The 20,000-nt window shown below is 50.2% G+C and overlaps 1 protein-coding gene across 1 annotated transcript in view; it reads left to right on the top strand.

The window, feature by feature from the left end:
• Positions 1-1,406: 1,406 nt before the first annotated feature.
• The window catches only part of Tmco4 (transmembrane and coiled-coil domains 4), a 65,211-nt gene continuing 46,617 nt past the window's right edge, over positions 1,407-20,000 (top strand). Inside the window, exons 1-3 of the mRNA XM_032895488.1 lie at positions 1,407-1,580; positions 7,190-7,364; positions 8,787-8,814. Of these exons, the coding sequence (XP_032751379.1) occupies positions 1,411-1,580; positions 7,190-7,364; positions 8,787-8,814 (373 nt within the window). The 5' untranslated portion in view covers positions 1,407-1,410. The remainder of the gene's footprint in view (positions 1,581-7,189; positions 7,365-8,786; positions 8,815-20,000) is intronic.

The following is a 20,000-nucleotide window of genomic DNA, read 5'->3' as shown; positions in this document are numbered from 1 at the left end:
AACCATATAAATATTACAGAGACCAGAGACTAATCAGTGTCCAATTTATCCTAAATAAAGTTGATATTTAAGTGTACCCTTTAAAAAATGTTGGCTGCTTTAACCATGTTTGGCAAACATTATTGGCTGTGAGAGATAGTTTGTAAAAAAAATACATATACGTGTGTATTAGCTATATGATATATATGCATATATATGTATATTTATGCACACATGAACAAACTTTGGGGCTAAGGACTATGGGATTGGCTGTTAAACTCAGAAGTTAGAATCGTGGCCATTATTTAAAACAGAGTCAGTGGCTCAGAGCTTAGCCTGGGTTCTGTCTGTCTGCCATTGCTGGCTGTGTGGCCAGGTTCACTGGCTCTCCTCTGAGGCTGATGGTGGATGTGCAAACTGTGTATGATAGCCCTTCTTGCCACCTGGAGTTAGAATAACAGTCCTGGCACCCAGGGACTGACAGCTTAGTCTTCAAGACAAGGTCTGTGTATGTGGAGATGGCTTCCAGCTGCATCGCCTGAAGTGACTTTAAACTCGGGATCCTCTTGCCTCTACCTCCTGAGGGCTGTGGTTTCAGGAGCATCTATTCCCAGTGCAGTACTGGGGATGGACCCAGGGTCAGGAGCATCTCCTATTCCCAGTGCAGTACCAGGGATGGACCCAGGGTCAGGAGCATCTCCTATTCCCAGTGCAGTACCAGGGATGGACCCAGGGTCAGGAGCATCTCCTATTCCTAGTGCAGTACTAGGGATGGATCCAGGGTCAGGAGCATCTTCTATTCCCAGTACAGTAGGGATGGATCAAGGGTCAGGAGCATGCAGGCGCTCAGCTGTATTCCCAGCCCAGTATTAGACCTTACCGTTTATTAGACCTGTACTCTGTACCAGACGCCAGCGAAACGTCTCTCTGCTGAGTGTCCTAAGCATTTATTTATTTATTTATTTATTTATCTGTCAGGGTCTCACTGTATACTCCCAGCTAGCTTAGATCAGGGTGGCCTTAAACCCACAGGGATCTGCCTACCTCTGCCTCCCCAGTCCTGTGTATGCATGGAGTCCTGTGTATGCATGGAGTCCTGTGTATGCATGGAGTCCTGTGTATGCATGGAGTCCTGTGTATGCATGAGATCAAGGCCATCTTTAGCTATGTAGCAACTTTGAATTTGGCCTGGGCCAAACATGAGATCCATCTCAAAACAAGGTATGAACAGAAGTCATCATTTTAGTGACAATAACGTGTTAGTCTTTGCTGACTGGGAACTTACAATCCTCCTGCCTCAGCCTTCCTGGGGCCAGGATCACAGGCAAGGCCTCTCCAGTTAGTCTGTAAGAGATGACTTCTGTGTCTTCCAGGGATCTCCATCTTCTTCTGGAAGCATCTCACTGGGATTCTCTCTTGCAGGGGCTGGGAATGGCCACATGGAACCGGCCGCACTCAAGGCTGCCCGTGGCACCAGAGCCAGCTGCAGAAGGGGAGTCCCAGCAGCCCCTGGGGCGAGAGCTCTCGGAGGCCAACCGCTTTGCCTATGCCGCCCTGTGTGGCATCTCTTTGTCACAGCTGTTTCCAGAACCTGAGCAAAGGTGAGCCTTCCTGTCTCTGAGGGAGGCCAGGCCACTTCAGGGAGGTGACTCCCAACAGCCACAGATAAGCCCAAGCTTCAGGCAGGGCCATCCTTGCCTCTGGGAATCTCAGCCTCATAGGAGGATGAGGTGCCCCTCGTTCAGTTATCTCTCATGTATGCTGTCCCCAAGCATCTTTTGTGCCAGGCATGATTTCAGTTCACGGAAGGCATTGTGTATGTGATGAACGACAGACTCCATTCCTCCCCTCCAGTAGGTCACTATCCATAGAGGACAGAGATTTATTCTTTCATAAAACGTGTTTACTGAGCACTTACTGTGTGCTGGGCATAGTGCCAGCCATGTTGATGAAACTGAGAGCAGGAGCCCTCTGATGCTTAGTCCTGGGAGACAGCCCACCCCTCCTCCAACAGATATGACAGTGTCGAGCAGAGATGGGGGCATCGTGGAGACATTGTGGGGACAAAGGAATGTTAGGTGTCTATATGTGTTTAATGGCTGTCATTGGTGCTATCTACCAGCTGTGGGCTTATGGCACACATAGCAGCAGTGTAGTGGGGTGGTTAGGAGCCTGGGCTTCAGTCTGAAAGGATCGGGGTGGGGCAGGGTTTGGGCCCTCAAAACGTGGCATGGAGGGAGGGCACAGCAGGTCCATCTTTGTCAGTAGGGTAGAGCTGAAATGGAAACCTTCTTACCGTGAGGATGAGACAGAGCAGGAGCTAAGGGACTCTGAAGTCTGAGGAAGGAAAGAGAGCCCAGAGGCGAGAGATGTTACCAAGAAAGCAGCAACAGTGCCATTCCCTCAAACTGCCTGCCAGGCTGAGGTTGCCTCCGAGTGGGCTTCCCCAACCTGCCCTCCCCCCATGGGGCAATTGGATGCCTTCCCCACTGCTCTGTGTAGGGCATGTGGCTACTTACCCCAGTCCCCAGTGGAGTGCTTCCCAGGCCTGCCACCCCCGTATGCTGAGCTCCTTGGAAGGCAGATACTACCTTAGAATCCCAGGACCTTCCCAAAGTTCAATGGAGCCCTGGCCCGCAGAGAAGTCCCCAAGAAAATGACAGCAACGGTTGGCTCAGGGAGCAAAGGAGCCTTCCATGGCTTTGCGCTCTGCTCTTGTCACATCCTAACTGATACTTTCCAGTCTCTTGTGACTTTGGGAGGTTGACTTAAGCTGGATGAAGGCCAGCAATCCGGCTCTACATCTGTAGGATAAACAGCACAGTGCCCAGCACACAGTAGGGGCTCAATACCTGGTAATGGGTGCTTACTAACTCTACCTATGGCCTTTGTCTAGCAGTGAGAAACATCTTGGATATTCTGTTCCCAGGTGTCTCAGTTACTTTCTTATTGCTGTGATAACATGACCAAGGGAGCTTATAAAAGAAAGCGTTTAATTACAGTTTCGGTTTCAGAGGATTAGCATTCACAATTGTAAAGCAAAGACAGGGTGACAAGAACAGCTGAGAGTTCACATTCTCAGAAGCTGCATTCAGGAAGCAGAGTGCACACTGGGTCTGTCAGAAGGCTCTGAGATCTCACAACCCCAATGGCATGCCTCCTCCAACAAGGCCATACTCCCCTAACCCTTCCCCAAAAGCCACCAACTGGGGACCAAGTATTCAGATGCCTGAGGCACGTCTCATTCAAACCACCACACCAGGCAAGCTCCTATGCATCTCTAGGAGAGTTCAACTCTCTAGGAGAGTTCAACACTTTCTCTGTCCCTTACTTGTACCCAGCCTGGGAAGCCACCATCTTTCCAACAACCCCCCTAAACAGATGAGCTGGGTACCCCACTACCACCTAATAAACTGAGTACATCCTGAGAAGGACCTGATAAACCCGACTGCAGACCTGTTCTGACACTGCTAAGAGGGGTGCCAGGGATGTGAGTTCTGTTCCCATGTCCTCCAGTATTCTCCTTGGGCTCCCTGGTTCCTCACCTCAGTCCCGTCCTGTGTTCCAGTCACTACCCATCTGAAGTCACTACCCATCTGATTTTTAAGGCAGAATACATTAAAAAAAAATAACAAAAAAAAAAAAAACCAAAAACCTCTGTCTTTTTAACTTCCAGATATGCCGCTGTTGGCTTTTGTTATCTTTAGAAAACAGTTGGTGGCCATTTTTGTCCTCGTGGGACATCAAAGCTAGTGTCTCCACTATTTATTTCTTATCTGTTCTGTGAGCATCCTGGATGCTGCTCCTCACAATTGTTTTGATTTATTCAAAATGTAAAGCTGGGGGCAGGGACGATGGGCAGCAGTAGGGTGCCTGCCTAGCATGCATGAGGCTCAGTCCCAGCGCCACAGAAAGAAAGAAATGAATGAACAAAAGAAAGAGACCAAAATAAAACCAAAGAAACAATGCAGAGCCAGGTGCAGCAACTCCAGGCCCAGCCCTCTATCCTGCTGCACTTATGATTTTTAACATCAGCTCTCAGAAGGCTGAGGTAGGAAAATCACAAGTTCAAGACCAACCTGGGCTATATACTGAGACCACATCTCAAAAAAAAAAAAAAAAGTCAAAACTGGTTGGGTAGACACAGTTCAGCAAAAACTCCTTCTGCCAAGGCTCATGTATTTTTTGGTTCTCAGGCTGTGGTCTGTGTCATTTATTTAACCTCTCTATTATAGCCCCACAGTGGCTATAAGAGCATGGCTATGTGTCAATAAAACTTTATTGATAAAAACAAGCTAGGGGCCAGATTCCTGAAGGCTATAGTTTGTGGTCCATGAGGGGAGGAACTTTGGAGGAAGCATGAAGAAGCCAAGATTCCAAGGAAGCCTTGCCCCTGTTCCCCTTTGGGATCCTGGAGAGCTTGTACCCCAGAAACCAGGGTGTCTTACTTGTAAGGATGATCTTAGTGAGTAGCAAACACATAATGCTCTGGGTGGTGCAATTGCTGGAGAGGAGCTGGCTCCCTGGTGGGTAAGCATGGCACCTGAGGGCACAAGATGGATGTGTGAGTCTAGAGCTAAAACTTACCATGTCTGGAACTAGGTTGCCATATCTGGGGGGCAGGGGTTGATCTAAGACCCCCCTGACCTCATGGGGCTGTAGTAAGAATTCCACAAGTCTGTGTGGAAAGACCTCGCACAGGCAAACTTAGATGTCTGAGCATCACTGCCTTTGCTGCTGTTGGCATACTTCATTTTTGATGGTGCTAGAGACGGAAGCTGAAGCCTTGCACGCACACATGCATGCACGCACGCACAGGCTTTCACTAGACCATTGTGCTGATCAACTTGACAACCGGGAACCACCTAGGAAGAATCTTAATGAGGAACTATTTATATCACATTGTGGGCATGTCTTTGGAGGAGTGTCTCCATGGTGAGCTGATGTAGGAAGATCCAGCCCACAATGGGCAGCGCCATTCCCTCGGCAGGAGGTCCTGAATGGTAAAGAGAGCTGGATTGCATAGCCGGGAACAAGGAAACGAGCAAGGATCTGTGGACTTGTTCCATCTCTGATTAAGAGTGTAGATAAGTGCCTGTCTTGACTTCCCTGAGGTGGTAGACTGTAACCTAGAATTGTAAGCCAAATAAACCAATTTTCCCCTGGAAGCTGGTTTTTGTCAGGGTGTTTTATCATAGCCGCTGAAGTGAATAGAGAGCAACCATTTTGGAAATATGTCAGTAGGTAGTGCCTCCCATGGGCCATTCTTTGCCCGGGACAGGTAGTAACGTTGTTAATCTTTCCAACAACCCTGGGAACTAGGTCTCATCACTATCACAACTATTTCACGTATTCAAAATCCGAGGCATAGAGAGGTGGAGTAACCCATCCCAGGACCACACAGCCAGTGGCAGTGTGCAGTGGCTGTGCTCTTTAACCCTGTGTTCCTATGACAAGCTATTCTTTAAGCCTTCCCCAATAACCGGCAGGCTAGACTACTCTCTTGGCCCTGAGCCATTCCTCTGCATACACTGATTGCTGTCTGTTCACCCACTAATCATTCCTGAAGCCATCCCTGTCCACACCCATCTGCTACCCTAGGTCAGTCCCCGAGGATGATCCGAGGGAAGTGAATTATCTATCACAAGCGATCGCAGGAGATAACATTTACTGCAGTCTACAGATGCCACACATTGCTCCTGTTAATTTATCTTCTTATATAGCTCCTGGGGTGGGTCCCAATGCCACCTTCATTTTATAGCCTTAGAAAATAAGAGAGGTGAAATGGGGACTCTGAGGCTTCCCCAGGGTATTTGACATCATGGTCAAACTATCATCCGTTTCTCTCGTGTCTCCCTCAGTCACCTGTCAATAGCTGTGACACCAACTGTCATTACCAGAGCATTGTCTGCATGCTGTGTTCCGCCTTTAAAGCTGGTCTCTTAAACCCATTTTACAGACAAGGACTCAGAGGCACAGACAGCGAGGACAGGCTACTTTCCCAAGTTGCGATGGCGCTCTGTTCTTACAAGAATGAAAGAGGGGCTGTCAGCTCAGGCCTGAGCTGTTTGCCCCAGCTACACAGGACCACATTCCCAAGATGTCACTTATTCCCAAGATGTCACCTGACTCCCCAAATAGCTGGCATAGTCACCACTTGAAGCCACTGGGGCACCTCATCTGAGAGCTTCCCCCAGGGTCAATAGCAGTATCAGCTCAGGTGTCCCTCAAGATGGTGACAGACAGCTCAGCTGCCCTCTGCCCTGTGCCCAGCTCTGTTCCCTCCTTCCTGTCTATAAGTGCTGGTTCCCGGGGGAGCCCCAATAATCTCTACTTCAGACTAGCTTCTGGTGACAGCAGAGTCAGGATCTAGACCCTGGCTCCCACCACACCCTGCAATAGCCCCTAGCCTTACAGGCCTCTGTGCGCCTCAGCAACTGTAAGGAATGGGATGGATGGGCTGTGTTGTTGAAGCATGGGGAGCTCCTTAGGTTCCTTCACCTCCAGGGAGTCCAGTTTTCCTGTGGGGAGCAGAGCCCTGGGCTGGAGGGCCAGGGCGGTGTATGCCGGCTGGAACTCTACCATTAGGCTAACCTTTTCCCGTTTCTCTTCTTTCTAATGATTTCTGTTCCCCATGCTCCACCACCCCTCGCCAAAAACTCAGCCCTGCGCACAAGGGCAGCCCACATCAAAAGCCAGCGGGGACTCAGCCACGGTCCCCAGGATACAGTGCACGTCTATCTCAGAGGGCACGGGGCCCCCACCTCTCCACAGTGGCCGCATTGTCCCATAGCAGGCGGTACAGCAGCACACCTGCTGAAGTGAGGATCCCGCCTTCACGGTGGACATCATCCCAGAAACGAGCCCTTGGTGACATCCAGGTGCTTCTCTTGGCTCCCCAGGGTTGACATCCAACTCTGCAGGTGGAGCTGGGGCTGCTGGGACTCGGCCTCTCCCTCTGTCCTCACACATCTCTGTTCCCAGCATGGCTCTAGGCCAGGTCACATAGGCAGCAGCCTCTGACTGCCTTCACCTCTGTCTCTCGGTAAAAAGTCTTGATAGGGACTGAAGGTAGGAGCTGTGTCACCTGGCATTCTGTTTGAACCGTCTCTCTATTTCCTGGACCCTAGTCACAGGCTGACATGTATGACCCTATTCCCCCGCCATTGGCCTCTCCAGAAGGTCCGGATCTAACTATATCTCTTTTCAGCTCCTTCTGCTCAGAATTTGTGACGGGCCTGGTGAAATGGTTGCATCTGTCTGAAACTGTCCTCCCAACCATGATGGCCTTTGCCAGCGGCCTGGGAGGCGAAGGAGATGACATCTTTGCTCAGACTTTATTGAAGGACCCCATTCTGAAAGACAACCCATCAGCCATCAGTCAGGTATGCCAGCCCCCTGGGTGGCAGTTCACAGTTCCATCTACAGCGCCCTCTTCTGGGCTCCACGGGTACTGCACACATGTAGTGCACAGACAGATGCAGCCAGATACATCTAAAACACCCATACACATAAAATAAAAATAAACGTTAAGACAATATTCCAGCCTCCCCCTCCCAATTGGAAGGGTTGAAGGGACTTCTGGTTGCAAGCACTTTGGACACTGGGTACTGGGTCTATGTCACGTACTGCAGGAGGTTGTTTGAGAATCAAATGTGTTAATGTCTGTAAAGGCAAGACCTCATTCTAAGCACTCTCTGTGCATTAAATGAGTAGGGAAGGTTTCTACCATGATGATTCAGGATCAGCTCTGATCACCAGAGTATATGATGGTGGAATGTTGGGCTACACAGCCATCTCAGCCCCCAGGACTGATGAGGAAGGAACGTGACTTATTCTCTGTCCCCAGCAGCCCACAACTGGAATACTTACATATCATAATAAGTATCTTTAGATGGCACAGGAGTTCTACACACAAAGTGGAGGTTTGTTTCCTGTGTATCTTACATCCATAGACTGAACGTAATTTCATATGATTTTAACACTTTTGTGTGTGGAGCCACAGTTCACAGTATGGAATTTTTTTCACTCGAGTTATTTTTAGAACTGGGAGTGGGGTGCTGGAGACACAGCTCAGCCATTAAGAGTATGTGCTGCTCTTGTGTCAGTTCTGGGGCATGCAGCGCCCTCTTCTGGCCTTCTCGGACTCCTGCATGCATATGGTACACATAAACTCACGTTCTCATAGGCATGCACATGAATAAACCTTTTAAAAATATAGTTATATATACATATATACATTTATACACATATAGTTTCACACACATATATGTATATATATGTATATATTATATTTATATGTATATATATACACACATTGGAATTTGGATTTTTAAGTTAGGGATGTTTAACCTGTATAATCATCCTTACTATATAGTCAAGAAGACTGAGGCACAGAGAGATTAAGTTTCTTGCCCAAGGTCACCCAGCTAATAAGTAGCCAAAGCCAGGATTTGAGCCTTGGCGGTCTGACCCCAGAACCTGCATTTTACCAAGCTATGGTGACCCTTTTTCTGAAGCAGCAGCTTTGCTGTGTGTCCTTGAGCATATCACTCACCCTCTCTGGGTGTAGTTTAAGTGGTCAGAGCTTGTGGCATGGGCTGTTGGCAGCCACATGTGCAGGCAGGATACAGGGCCTTTCCCTCCTCTCCTTGGCCTGCGAGTTCACCCACATGCACAGGTGGCACCTGGCTCCCCATTGTACTTGGGGTGGGGGCTTTTGCCATCGCTACCTGATGGGAGTCAGTACGTACCTATCTGATGAGCTGGGTCAGCAGCTCACTGATTTCTGTCTCCTTTTCCCACAGGACCTCCTGAGCTTCTCACTCAAGGATGGTAAGTGGATTTGCTGCCTTTACAGTGTGGTCCACATGGAGGGAAGCCAGGGACCATGCTGCACCTGTGTCTTGCCCAACATCTTTGATGAGCACCGTGCGATACTGACAGGGCTTCTTTAACTTTCTGCCCCATAACCCTCAAATCTATCCACTCCCCTCTCTACCCACCATCCTGGGGCTTAGCAGCATCATGGCCTCCGAGGTGACAGCTGGGGTCTCTTCCTTGATGGCACTCCAGCTAGTTCCCTGCTGTCCACTTAGGTCTCAGTGACATTTCCAGAGGTCTGTGCGGCCACCCTTGTCTCCCCGCCTCATACTCAGCAAGGAATTCCAGCACCTCGGATGCAGCCTCGAGGCCCTGGGGGGAGGGGGCTGCTCATCCTCTCTCCTACCTCCTCACTGGAGCCCCAGCCCCAAGTGTGGCTTCTCCAGCCATGGCTCCTTGTGGCTCTCTAGGTGTCCCCTTCCATTTTTGCATATGCTCCCCAGGCTGGACACCAGAACTTTCTGTCCTTGGTCCATCTGCCTGCTCTATCCCTGCCTCCTTCTACTCAGCCCTCACTTGCTGGGTGTGTTGGTATGCTGGACAAAAGTGACGAAGGGATGGCAGATTTATTTTTGTTAACAGTTCGAGGGCACAGCCCATCCCGGTGGGAAAGGTGTGGGAGCGGGGGGGGGGTAGCCAGTCTCACTGCATCCACAGTCAGGAGGCAGACAGATGAATGCTGGTTCCGTTTGTGTTCTCCTTTGAGTGCCCCCAGCCCATGTGCTGCCCACGTAGGGTGACTCTTCCTTCCTTGTGTAACCTGTCTGGGAACACACTCACAGCCATGCCCTGAGTCACTGAGGATGAGTCATCACACCTCCCTCCTCGTCAGTGTGATACCCTGACACATAATTTTTAGTGGTACAGTCTACCCGCGTCGACCTCAGAGGCTGTGGCCACCTCATAACACAACATGCATTTAGTTCATCTTAGCAGTCCTAACGTTGTCCAAAAGGCTAAAGTCTTTTCTGATACCCAAGGTGGTCTTTTAACTATAAGTCTCTGTAAATCAATGATGTAAGTTACGAATTCCCAATATCCGAAGGCACGGAGTAAGCAACCTCATTCCAAGAGGAAGGAATGCAGTTAGAGAAAGGACAGAGAACACGGTCTGAAAACCTCGATCTGACATCCGAGCTCTTGGTGGTCCCTCCTCATGTGCTGGGCTCCGAGCTCCAGCAACCCCACCTCCCAGGGGTCTCTTTGAGGCCTCCTTGTAGGGACTCTAACTCTGCCACACATTTCCCAGAGTGCCCAGCTTTCTGGAACTTCGGTGCAAGCTTCTAGGACCCTGTAACCCCTGCACTGTGCACACCTGCCATCCCAGCCAGGGTCACTATTGCTGTGATGAAACCTGTGACCAAAGAGCAAGTTGGGGAGGAAAGGGTTTATTCGATTTACGCTCTACACCCTTACTCATCACTGTAGGGAGTCAGGACAGGAACTCAAACAGGGCAGGAACCTGGAGGCAGGAGCTGATGCAGAGGCCACGGAGGGGTGCTGCTTACTGCCTTGCTCCCAGTGGTTGCTCAGCCGGCTTTCATATAGAACCCAGGACCACCAGCCTGGGATGGCCCTCCCCCCAAAACACTAATTAAAATGTCCTACAGCTGGATGGATATCATACAGGCATTTTCTTATTTGAAGTTCCCTCCTCTCCGATGACTTTAACTCCTGTCAAGTTGACGTAAAACCAGCCAGCACACCCGCTAAGTAGCTATAGTCTCCCTCACACCTTAGTGCCTGTTCTTGGGAAAGCACTTCCTAGGAAGTTGAGTTCAAGCAGAGAAGGCCTCGTGGCTCTCAGTTCTTTTTTTTTTTTTTTTTTCAAATACATTCTCGTTTTCACAAGTTGGAGCCTTTTGTGGGTGGCTCTCCAGAATGGCCCAGTAAGCTCTGCGTACAGCATTCTAGAATCCTCTAACCTGCAGCTCACACTCTTCCACTGTGGTCCTGCAAAGCCTTCCACGGGTCTACAAACCACCCTGAAACCACACTGTCGGGGACAGCTATGGCCCTCCTTTCCAGCACTTTTCTTATTGCTGTGACAAAGTACCTGACAGAAAGCACTATCCTGCGGAGGACACTACAGGAAGATGCTTTTCCCAGAGCAGGGGCTCATCCATTGCACTGAGTGTCTGACCCCTGGGTTTTCCCCAACTGTGGGAAGCTCAGCTGTGTAGTTGATGGTAATGGGGGACTGGTTTCTCCTGGTTTTTTTTGTTTGTTTGTTTGCTTGTCTGTTTATTTTAATTTAAAAATAGACTATTGGGGCTGGAGAGATGGCTCAGAGGTTAAGGGCACTGGCTATTCTTCTAGAGGTCCTGGGTTCAATTCTAAGTAGCCATATTTATAACTGTAGTCCCAGGTAATCCGATACTCTGTAGCACACACGGGACACAGACACATGTGCAGGCAAAACACTTTCCCACATTAAAAAAAAGTTTTTAAAAATGGATAAGTATAAGAAAAAAAGGATTTCTTTTTTAATGGAAAAAGAAATATAAAGGAAGGACTTGACTGCTCCAAGTACAGAGAAGCAGAAACTTTATTGTAGGTTTGAGGGAGAGCATAGTCAGAGGGCGGACAAAAGGCCCAAGTAACCAGGGAAGGGCAGTTGGAGGAAGGGCAGCTCACGCTGGGCTGGAAAAGTCTGGGGTAGAGGATGGGCCAGGGCAGCTGTTCCACACAGATGGGGCCTGGGAGATGCAGGGATGTTCACTCAGCTGTAGCCGACTTCTCCTCTCTCCCTTCCTTTATTCAGCCTTGGTCCCCAGCCCTTGAGCTGCGACTGCTCACGTTCAGGGCTGGTCTTCCCTCCTCAGTCACAGCTTGTCAGAAACAGCCCCACAGTGATTCCAAACCTGGTCAGATGGACAAAGAACTCACACATGGGGAAGTCACTGCGCCTCCCAGTGGGGACCACAAAAGTGGCTTTGTACCTTCTTATGTGACTCCTTGGTAAACACTTCCACTACCCGGGAGCTTCCAGCAGGTCAAGCTTAGAGCCAGGCACCTAGCAAAATCCTGTTGAATAAGTTCAGGAGATAGATCTGCTGCTTTCTTTTATGAAGTCAGCTCGGGGATGGTTAACTATGTCATCTGCCAAAGTGTCTGAGTGAGTGGCAGGGCCCCATTCTGCCCAAGTTGGTTTCCTGGGGCTCCTGTTAGCCACCTGACTTCCCTGTGCCCTCTGTGAAGCCCAGAGTCTGAAATGCAGACAGCAGGATGGTGCTCCCTCTGGAGGCTCTAACAGGATCCTGTGTTTAAGTTTCTGCATGCTCTGGGTCCTAATCCCTTTCTGACCTTCCTAAGGACTTTGCCTTCTGTGAATCTCACTTCCCTCTGGGAATCTCTTGGAAGGTCATCTCATCAGGATAATCTCCTCTTGAGAGTTTTAATTTGATATCTGAAAAAGTGTTTTATCTGACATAGAGTCGGGTGCATCTGAATGGAGGGGACAGGGCAGCAGGGGGACAGGCTATTGTACCTGCCAAGCAGCCCTAACTGCTCGGATGGCATCTGCCACCCCATAGCTGCTGTCCACCGCCCTCTGCCAACTCATACATGCCTATTCCTTCATCCGAGTGTTTAGGCCCTAAACCTCCAGTGCTTATTCTAACCAGTGAAAAGGGGGGAAAAATTGATGAGGAAATCCCAGGCTAGATGATTAATGCCAGGCATGGTGGCACATGCCTTTATTCATAGAACTTTGGAGGCAGATTCATGAGGATCTGGAGTTCAAGGCCATCCTGGGCTATATGAGAAACAGTCTCAAGGGAGGAAGAACCACAAACAGACACCTGGGAAACTCTCAGGGGAAGGTAGGAAGCACATTGGTTCAAGAGGAGAAACGTCAAGGAGGCTGCGGATGTCATGGGAGAGGAGACAGCAAGGGCTCAGGTGGCCAGGCTTAGAAGTTGGTCAGGGGGGTTGGGGATTTAGCTCAGTAGTAGAGCGCTTGCCTAGCAAGCGCAAGGCCCTGGGTTCAGTCCCCAGCTCCAGAAAAAAAGAAAAAAAAGAAGTTGGTCAGGGTGCATTTTGCAGGCATGAGGTCCACAGCCACAGGGAAACAACAGAGAGGGCTGGGGAGAAAGTGTCCTGTGACAGAGCCTGCGGAATTGCAAAGAGGCGTGACAAGAGAGAGGAAGTCCCAGAAGTGCTACCTCAGCTCAGTGGTTCGGGTTGTCTGGTACCCGATAGTGACATTCTCTCTGGTGTCACTTGACTAGTGGGGAGCCAGGGCTTCCTCAGGTCACACATGGGCTGTGTAGCCTGCCTGTTCGTGTGTGCTCACTAAGAAGGGTTTGTGTGGTGTGGTCACTACCCAATGGGATGACAGAACTCATAGGTTACCCTTCATGAACGCTGCTGCTTACAAGAAAAATGTATTCTGTGTTGCTAGAACAGATCTCTAAGCCTGCTCCTCCCAGCGTGGTCCACAGACCAGCACCAGTACTGGCATCAGCACCACTACCAGCTTCCCCATCCCCCAGAGCTTTGCTGGAAATTTGGAGTCTTGGCCCCAGCAGACCCACAATGTCATCAATAACACTCTTTGATCCTGGAAGACTAGTCCAGGCCCAGGCCCAGAGGATATTTTTAGTCCTTTATTTGTTTTTTCAGTTGTGGGGAGGGGCATGCTCCAAGGTATGCATATATTGTGTGTTCATGTGAGGGTCAGAGGACATCCTCAGGTGTCAGTCTTCACCTTTTCATTTTGTTTGGGACAGGGACCCTTTGCTAATTCCTGTGGCATTCACCAGGCTAGCCGGCCCACCAGCTTCCAGAGATTCTCCTCTTTCTCCGCTCCGTCCCATTTCACCTTAGTGTCCAGCTTTGCTTGCATTTGGGGGATCAGAACTTAGGATGTCATGCTCGCACAGCAAGCATTTTACCCACTGAGTGAACTGCCCAGCTCTGGGTCCTTTTCTTTCTTTCTTTCTTTCTTTTTTTTTTTTTTTATGATAAAAAAAAAAAGTGTATCTTTAGACTTAGCCATCTGGACTCACTTTCAATGATCACAATCTTGTTGGCAACACAGTCAGGAGCCAAAGGAACATACACTTTCTTCTCTCTGTCAGGCTTTCCTTATCAGGGTATTGACTTTGGCCACATCAAGGTCATAGAGTTTCTTCATGGCCTTTTTGACCTGGTGCTTGTTGGCCTTGACATCCACAATGAACGCAAGCGCGTTGCTGTCCTCTGTTTCCTTCATGGCTGACTCAGTGGCCAGAGGGAATTTGATGATAGCACAGGGGTCGAGCTTGTTTCTCCTGGGTGCACTCTTCCCAGGATATTTTGGCTGCCTCTGGAGCTGCAGGGTCTTGGCCCACCAGAAAGTAGGTGACGTTTGATCTTTTTTGTGGCTGTGGACGCCTTCAGCACTGCCTTAGCTTTCAAGGCCTTCGCTTTGGCTTCGGCTTTGGGAGGGGCAGGAGCTTCCTTCTTTGCTTTGGACGCCATCTTGGCGAAATGGGTTCTCTAGATCCTTTTCTTAAGGTGTGTTGTGCTATGCCAGAAAGCCTGAGACCAGGTAACTCACAGAGAGCAAAGATCTCTGAAAAAGTTCTGAAGGGCCAGGTCCTATATCAAGGGACCTGCGTCTGGCAAGAGCCTTCATGTTGAAGTGTCCTGAGGCAGAAAATATAAGAGCAAGGAAGGGAGAAAGCAGGACAGGGCTGGGACCCAGTCTGGCAGCTTTAATCCCTCCCAGCTTAATCTACTCTTAGTATCACTTAACACAGGCATTAGGACTAAGTTTCCGGCTTGCTTTTGAAGGGCATATTTAACCCAGAGCTGATAGTGCAGTCTCAGTGACAGGAAAGACATTGTGTGTTGAGTACACACTCTGTTCCAAGCATGGCTCTAAGGGCTCACACAGCCACCCGACTCCCCTGCCCCCAGGGAAGCATTTCAGATACGTGCCTCAGTTTGCTGACCTGAGACTTACTCATCGAGGTCACTTCGGATGATCTCATGTCAACAGCAGAGACCAAAGCCAAGAAAGGGAAGGGAGACTTCTTGGACAAGCACAGTGAGAAGTTGCCTAGGAGCCAACACCAGGTCCCTGGCCACTTGGGCCACCATTTTCTCCTGTTGCCTCTCCACTGGGAGGAAGGACCTGACTTGGCCTTGCTCCTTTATTGCCTCAGGTTCCTTTCTCACCAGAAAGCCATGTGACTACTGCTCACCTCACCAGCAAACCTCAAACCATCATGAGCACATGTGGACATCAACATTTATCACCACACTATGAGAAACCTTGGTGCATGCCCTCACAGGACCATTGCATGGGTTTAAAATGGCTTCCTTCTCTCTCAGGGGCATCTTCTTTGACTATAGTGTCTCAACCAGCACTGCCTTTTGTGTTTGTGTTAAGAAAACATACTACTTACCAAGCACCCTTACTAAGGTGGGTGGGTGGATGGATGGAGGATGGATAGGTGGGTACCTGAGTGAATAGATGGATAGATGAAAGCAGGTGGGTAGGCAGGATATTATGTATGTATATATGGATGTATATGGATGGATGAATAGATGGGTAGATGGATGGATAGAGGGATGGATGGGTGGATGGATGGATGAATGGATAGATGGACGGTTGGGTGGGTGGGTAGATTGGTGGATGGATGGGTAGGTGGATAGATAGGGGAATGGGTGGATGGATGGATTGATGGATGGATGGATAGATGACTGATTGATTGATAGATGTTTGGATGGTGAATGGGAAGAAAGAGGGCACAGAGAAGGAGCAGAATGATAGGCAGATGGTCTTCCTTCAGAAAACAAACCTACATCAGAACTGGACGGTCCCTTTGAGCATCCTTCTCCTCCAGAGGCTGGCTGGGGTTACCCAGCAGGGAGACTGGATTGCTCCCTGTGTTGGGCAGGATGAGCACCCATGCAGTCAGCTCAGGAAGTCACCATGGAAGGCCACATTTCTCAGAGCTTCCTGGAAGGTAGACCTTAATTGACAGTCTGGGGGTGATAGTTACAAATCGATCCCATATCAGCAACTGGGTGGGCTGCCAATCATTTCCTTTATGCTACAGCAACCCACAAACCATTTGCCCACACAGCTGTAAAAGACCAGCCATGTGGTGCATGTAGATGGCCCTGAGCTGGCAGCTCCCACACAGCTGGCTCTGTGGAAGTCTGGGGCAGAGGATCCTCTGTGGAAGGGCATCCTGCCTGCTGTGGGATGTCAAGCAACCTCCCTGACCTCCATCCATAAATTATATGTCAATAGCACGTCTCATGCGACAGTCAACAGTGTCTCCAGGGCTGGGGAGATAGCTCAGTCAGCCCAGTGCTCACCATACAAGCACGAAGCTCTGAGTTCAAATCCCCAACTCCCGTGGAAGAACTAAGCACAGCAGTAATCCTCTACAATCCCGGCACTGGGGACATGGAGACTGGCAGGGCCTTGGTGTTCACTGGCTGGCCGGCCCAGCTGAATCAATAAGCATTAGGTCCAGTGAGAGGAGCACTGACAGCCAAGGCTGACCTCTGACCTCACACATGTGCCCCTGCATCCGCCCCCACACAAATATCAGTGCAAAATCAGAATGTTGCTATCGCAGGTGGGGCCTGTTTATTTGCTCTCGGTCATCCTTATAAGGCATTCAAGGTGCTCTTTGGGCCCTCTATATAGATTGTGAGTTGTTGTGCAGCGTGTAACCTCGTATTGAGATGTGTACTGTTATCCCCACTTCCAGGGAGGAAATCAAGGCCCCAGAGGTGAAGCGGGTAGGCCAGGGTGATATCTCAAAGTTCCACGTAAGGCAGCATGAACTTCGGTGTGAGCTCTGACTCAGAGCCAGGGCAACTGAACCCTGAGTTTTGCCCTATGCACTCCGTGTGACTCTTATAGATCCCCCACGGATCAATACAAAGCCAGGGTCCCCGGCACGTACACGCACATGAGCCAAAGCGGTGTGTGCCTCACACCTGACTCTACTTCGTCCTCCTTGAAGGACTGCACCCCTGTCTCATAATCAGGGCTCTGTGGATTCACGGTTAATTTTGCAGCATCCAGGAAATACGCTCTAATCTACTGCTGTAAGCACCGGCCTGGCTCTGGGCTCTGGGCACAGTTCCTATGGCGGAACTCACTGGGTGCCTGCTGGATGCCTGGCTCCCAGCTCCCGGCTTCCTTTCTACGCACTCCTTGGTGGGAGATGTACAATCCCTTAGGAGACAGATGCAGTGACTGTCCCCATGTTACAAGAGGACCGTACAGCACAGCGGATATGATAACCTGTCTGCAGCCACATAGCTGGAAGCCAGGTGGTGGGGTTCTAATCCTGAAGCCTCGCCCACAACCCACTCCTACCTGCTGTGCCACCTCCAGGCCTGAGTGGCATAGGCACGTGTGCAGCCACGCGGCCGGCATTGCCTCTGAGGAGGCAGAGCTGGGGACAGCCTCTGAAGTAGATCTCTGTGCCCTCTGCCCTAGTCACAGGCAGTGACTAGGATGGGGCTGAAGTGTAGTGCGGCTTCATTTTCATTGATTTTTTTCATTACAGTAAGAGCAGGGACAAATAAATGTTCTTGGAAATTCAGACTCAGGGACGCTGGTGAACGGAGCTGGCAGCGCAGTGGGCAGGCCAGCAGGAACATCAGTGTGACCTGAGCGTTGTCCCCAAGGCCATGAGAAAGAGGATACAGCTCTTGCAGAACAGCAGGGAGCTCCTAGCCTCCCTCCCAGCCCCAGCTCAGAGGGCAGCTGCCGCCATGACTTAGTAGACAGGATGCACACTTGTGTCTCGATCTTCGAAGAACCATCTTACAAGTGGGAGGATGAACGTGTGTGCCGTCATGAAGAGTAATTCTAGGGACAGCCTGATGGTGTCTGAGTGTAATCCAGCACTCAGGATGCAGTCGGAGGGACTGAGAATGTGAGACCAGCCTGGGCTACAGTAAGACTTCACCTTTAACCAAAACGGGGCAATGCTAAGTGCCTTTGTGCACTTCCTGTGTCTAGTGCTGGCAGACTCAGGATTCCGTGACAGCCCAAGAGTGCCAGATTTAAAGCGTTCTTGGGGCTGGGGTAGAGCACTTGCCTAGCATGCCCAAGGCCCCGAGCTCCATCCTGGTGTACCTGTATCCACAGACACACACGTCACAGTTGGGTTCAAGAGCACAGGCCGCTTCACTACCAAGGAGCTAAGAGTCCTGCGCAAGTGACCAGTCCAGTGCTGTTCTCTCCAACATGATGGTGTGAGGAGCTGTGCCTGCCTCCTCAGGAAGCTGAGGTTTGAGAAAGCAGAGTAGAACAGAAGCGCAGTTCAGAGTGCGGCCAAGTTGGCAGTGGAGAGCTGGAACTCCTGGGTTAGTGGTTACGGATCACAGGTTAGTTGGTCTGGTTTTCTTTCCATTTATTTGCTGGGGACGGAGTGTGGCGTCTGTGTGAGGGGCAGGGAGGGACTTGTGGGAGCCCTCCTTCCACCACGTGTGTTCTAGGGATGGAATTCAGATCGCCATGATGTCAGCGAGTACCCATATCTACTGAGCTATCTATTTGCCCACAAATCATAGGATTTTTTTCTACCAGAAGGGAGCAACGAATTCATCCAGACTAACCCTCCATAGTTTGGGTCTCTCCTAGCACTGGACTATCTCTATATTCCTCCAGAGAGTCCCCCCTTCACCCATGCAGATTATAAACCTCTCTTTGTTTCAAGCAGGGCCTGACAGTTCGGGATGCACAGTGGGTTTGGAATTTGTATTCTAGAAGGAGAGATAGACAGTAAAAAAGGAGGCAACCAAATTACCGACATACTGGTTTTTATTTGTTTGCTTGGGACAAGGTAGCAGGATAATCCTCCTGACTCTGAAGTGCTGGGAGTGCAGACATGCACCACCTTTCTGCAGTACTGGGGATGGACATCAGGGCTTCCTGCGTGCTAGGCAGGTGCTCTGCCAACTGCACTCCATTCCCAGCTCTGAAACTTCCCGAGAGAACAGAGGCCGTGGTGTGGCATCCACAAGCATTTCCCCAAGGAGGTGAGCTATGAGAAGCACTGAGCTAAGCATGAACCTCAGAGAATGTTCTAAGCATCGTCAGGACTCCGCTTATAATAAAGGTTTGGGGGAGGAGCTTAGCAAGTTATCCTCTCTGTCCCCCCGCCCCCGCCCCCCATGTCTCCTGGAAAGGAAAGACTGAGTTCCTGAAAACAGTTATCTCACGGAGAAATGGCAAAGATCTTTTGCACCGTGTAGGGCGGTGGACCCAGCAGAGAACCTAGTAGGTCAGGAGGAATGTGGTCTGTCCGTGGGTGCACCTACTAAGCACAGGTATGAAGAGACAGCCAGGAGCGGGCTGATAGCTCTGCCCTTTGGGAAACAGAGTGACCGAGGTGAAGAGACAATGACTTCTCCGGGGAGTTGGTGTTTTAAGTTGACGCTTCACTGGTGGGCACGGGCCGGCCCAGCAGCACTGGCAGAGGGGTTTTCCAGATGTCGAGCAGCAAGTGTGAGGCTCTGCGGTCAGCATGCATGCATTTAGCCTGTAGCAGAAGCAGGCAGTGGTCTGAGAATGGAGACGCCATGGCAGGCCTTCGCCAGATGTGTTGGGTTTATTCTAAAGACATCGGGAGCTGTTGGAGTTTCAAGCTGAGCTGGAAAATGATCTGACAGAAGGGTCTAATGGATCTCTCTGGCTACCATGGGGCCAATGGAGTACATGAAACCATAATGAAAGAGGAGGGACCAGCAAGGTGATTGGAGGTCAGAGAACAATGGCCACACCCATGCCAGGTGGTAGCAACAGAGGAGGCAGAGCAAAGGGCTCAAACCAAGCTAAGAACCAGTGCCCTTCTTAGAAGCAGCTCTGGTCTTAACTGATGGCCTGTATGTTGGGCTGGGAGAATCAGAAGACTCTAAAACAGTTGTTCTTAGTCTTCCTAATGCTGCGACCCTTTAATACGGTTCCTCATGGTGTGGTGACCCCCAATCATAAAATTATTTTTGTTGCTACTTCCTAACTGTAATTTTGCTACTGTTTTGATCCCCGGGGGGTTGCCACCTACAGGTTGAAAACCACTGCCCTAGACCAGTGCCTAGCAGCTTGGCCTGAGTCTCAAAGTGGATGCACGGCTGGGCCACTTCTTACGAGTGAATTGGTCACCAGA

The sequence above is a fragment of the Rattus rattus genome, chromosome 1, assembly GCF_011064425.1.
Source record: "Rattus rattus isolate New Zealand chromosome 1, Rrattus_CSIRO_v1, whole genome shotgun sequence".
Classification (NCBI taxonomy): Eukaryota; Metazoa; Chordata; class Mammalia; order Rodentia; family Muridae; genus Rattus; species Rattus rattus.
This window is presented reverse-complemented; position numbering and strand designations above follow the sequence as displayed.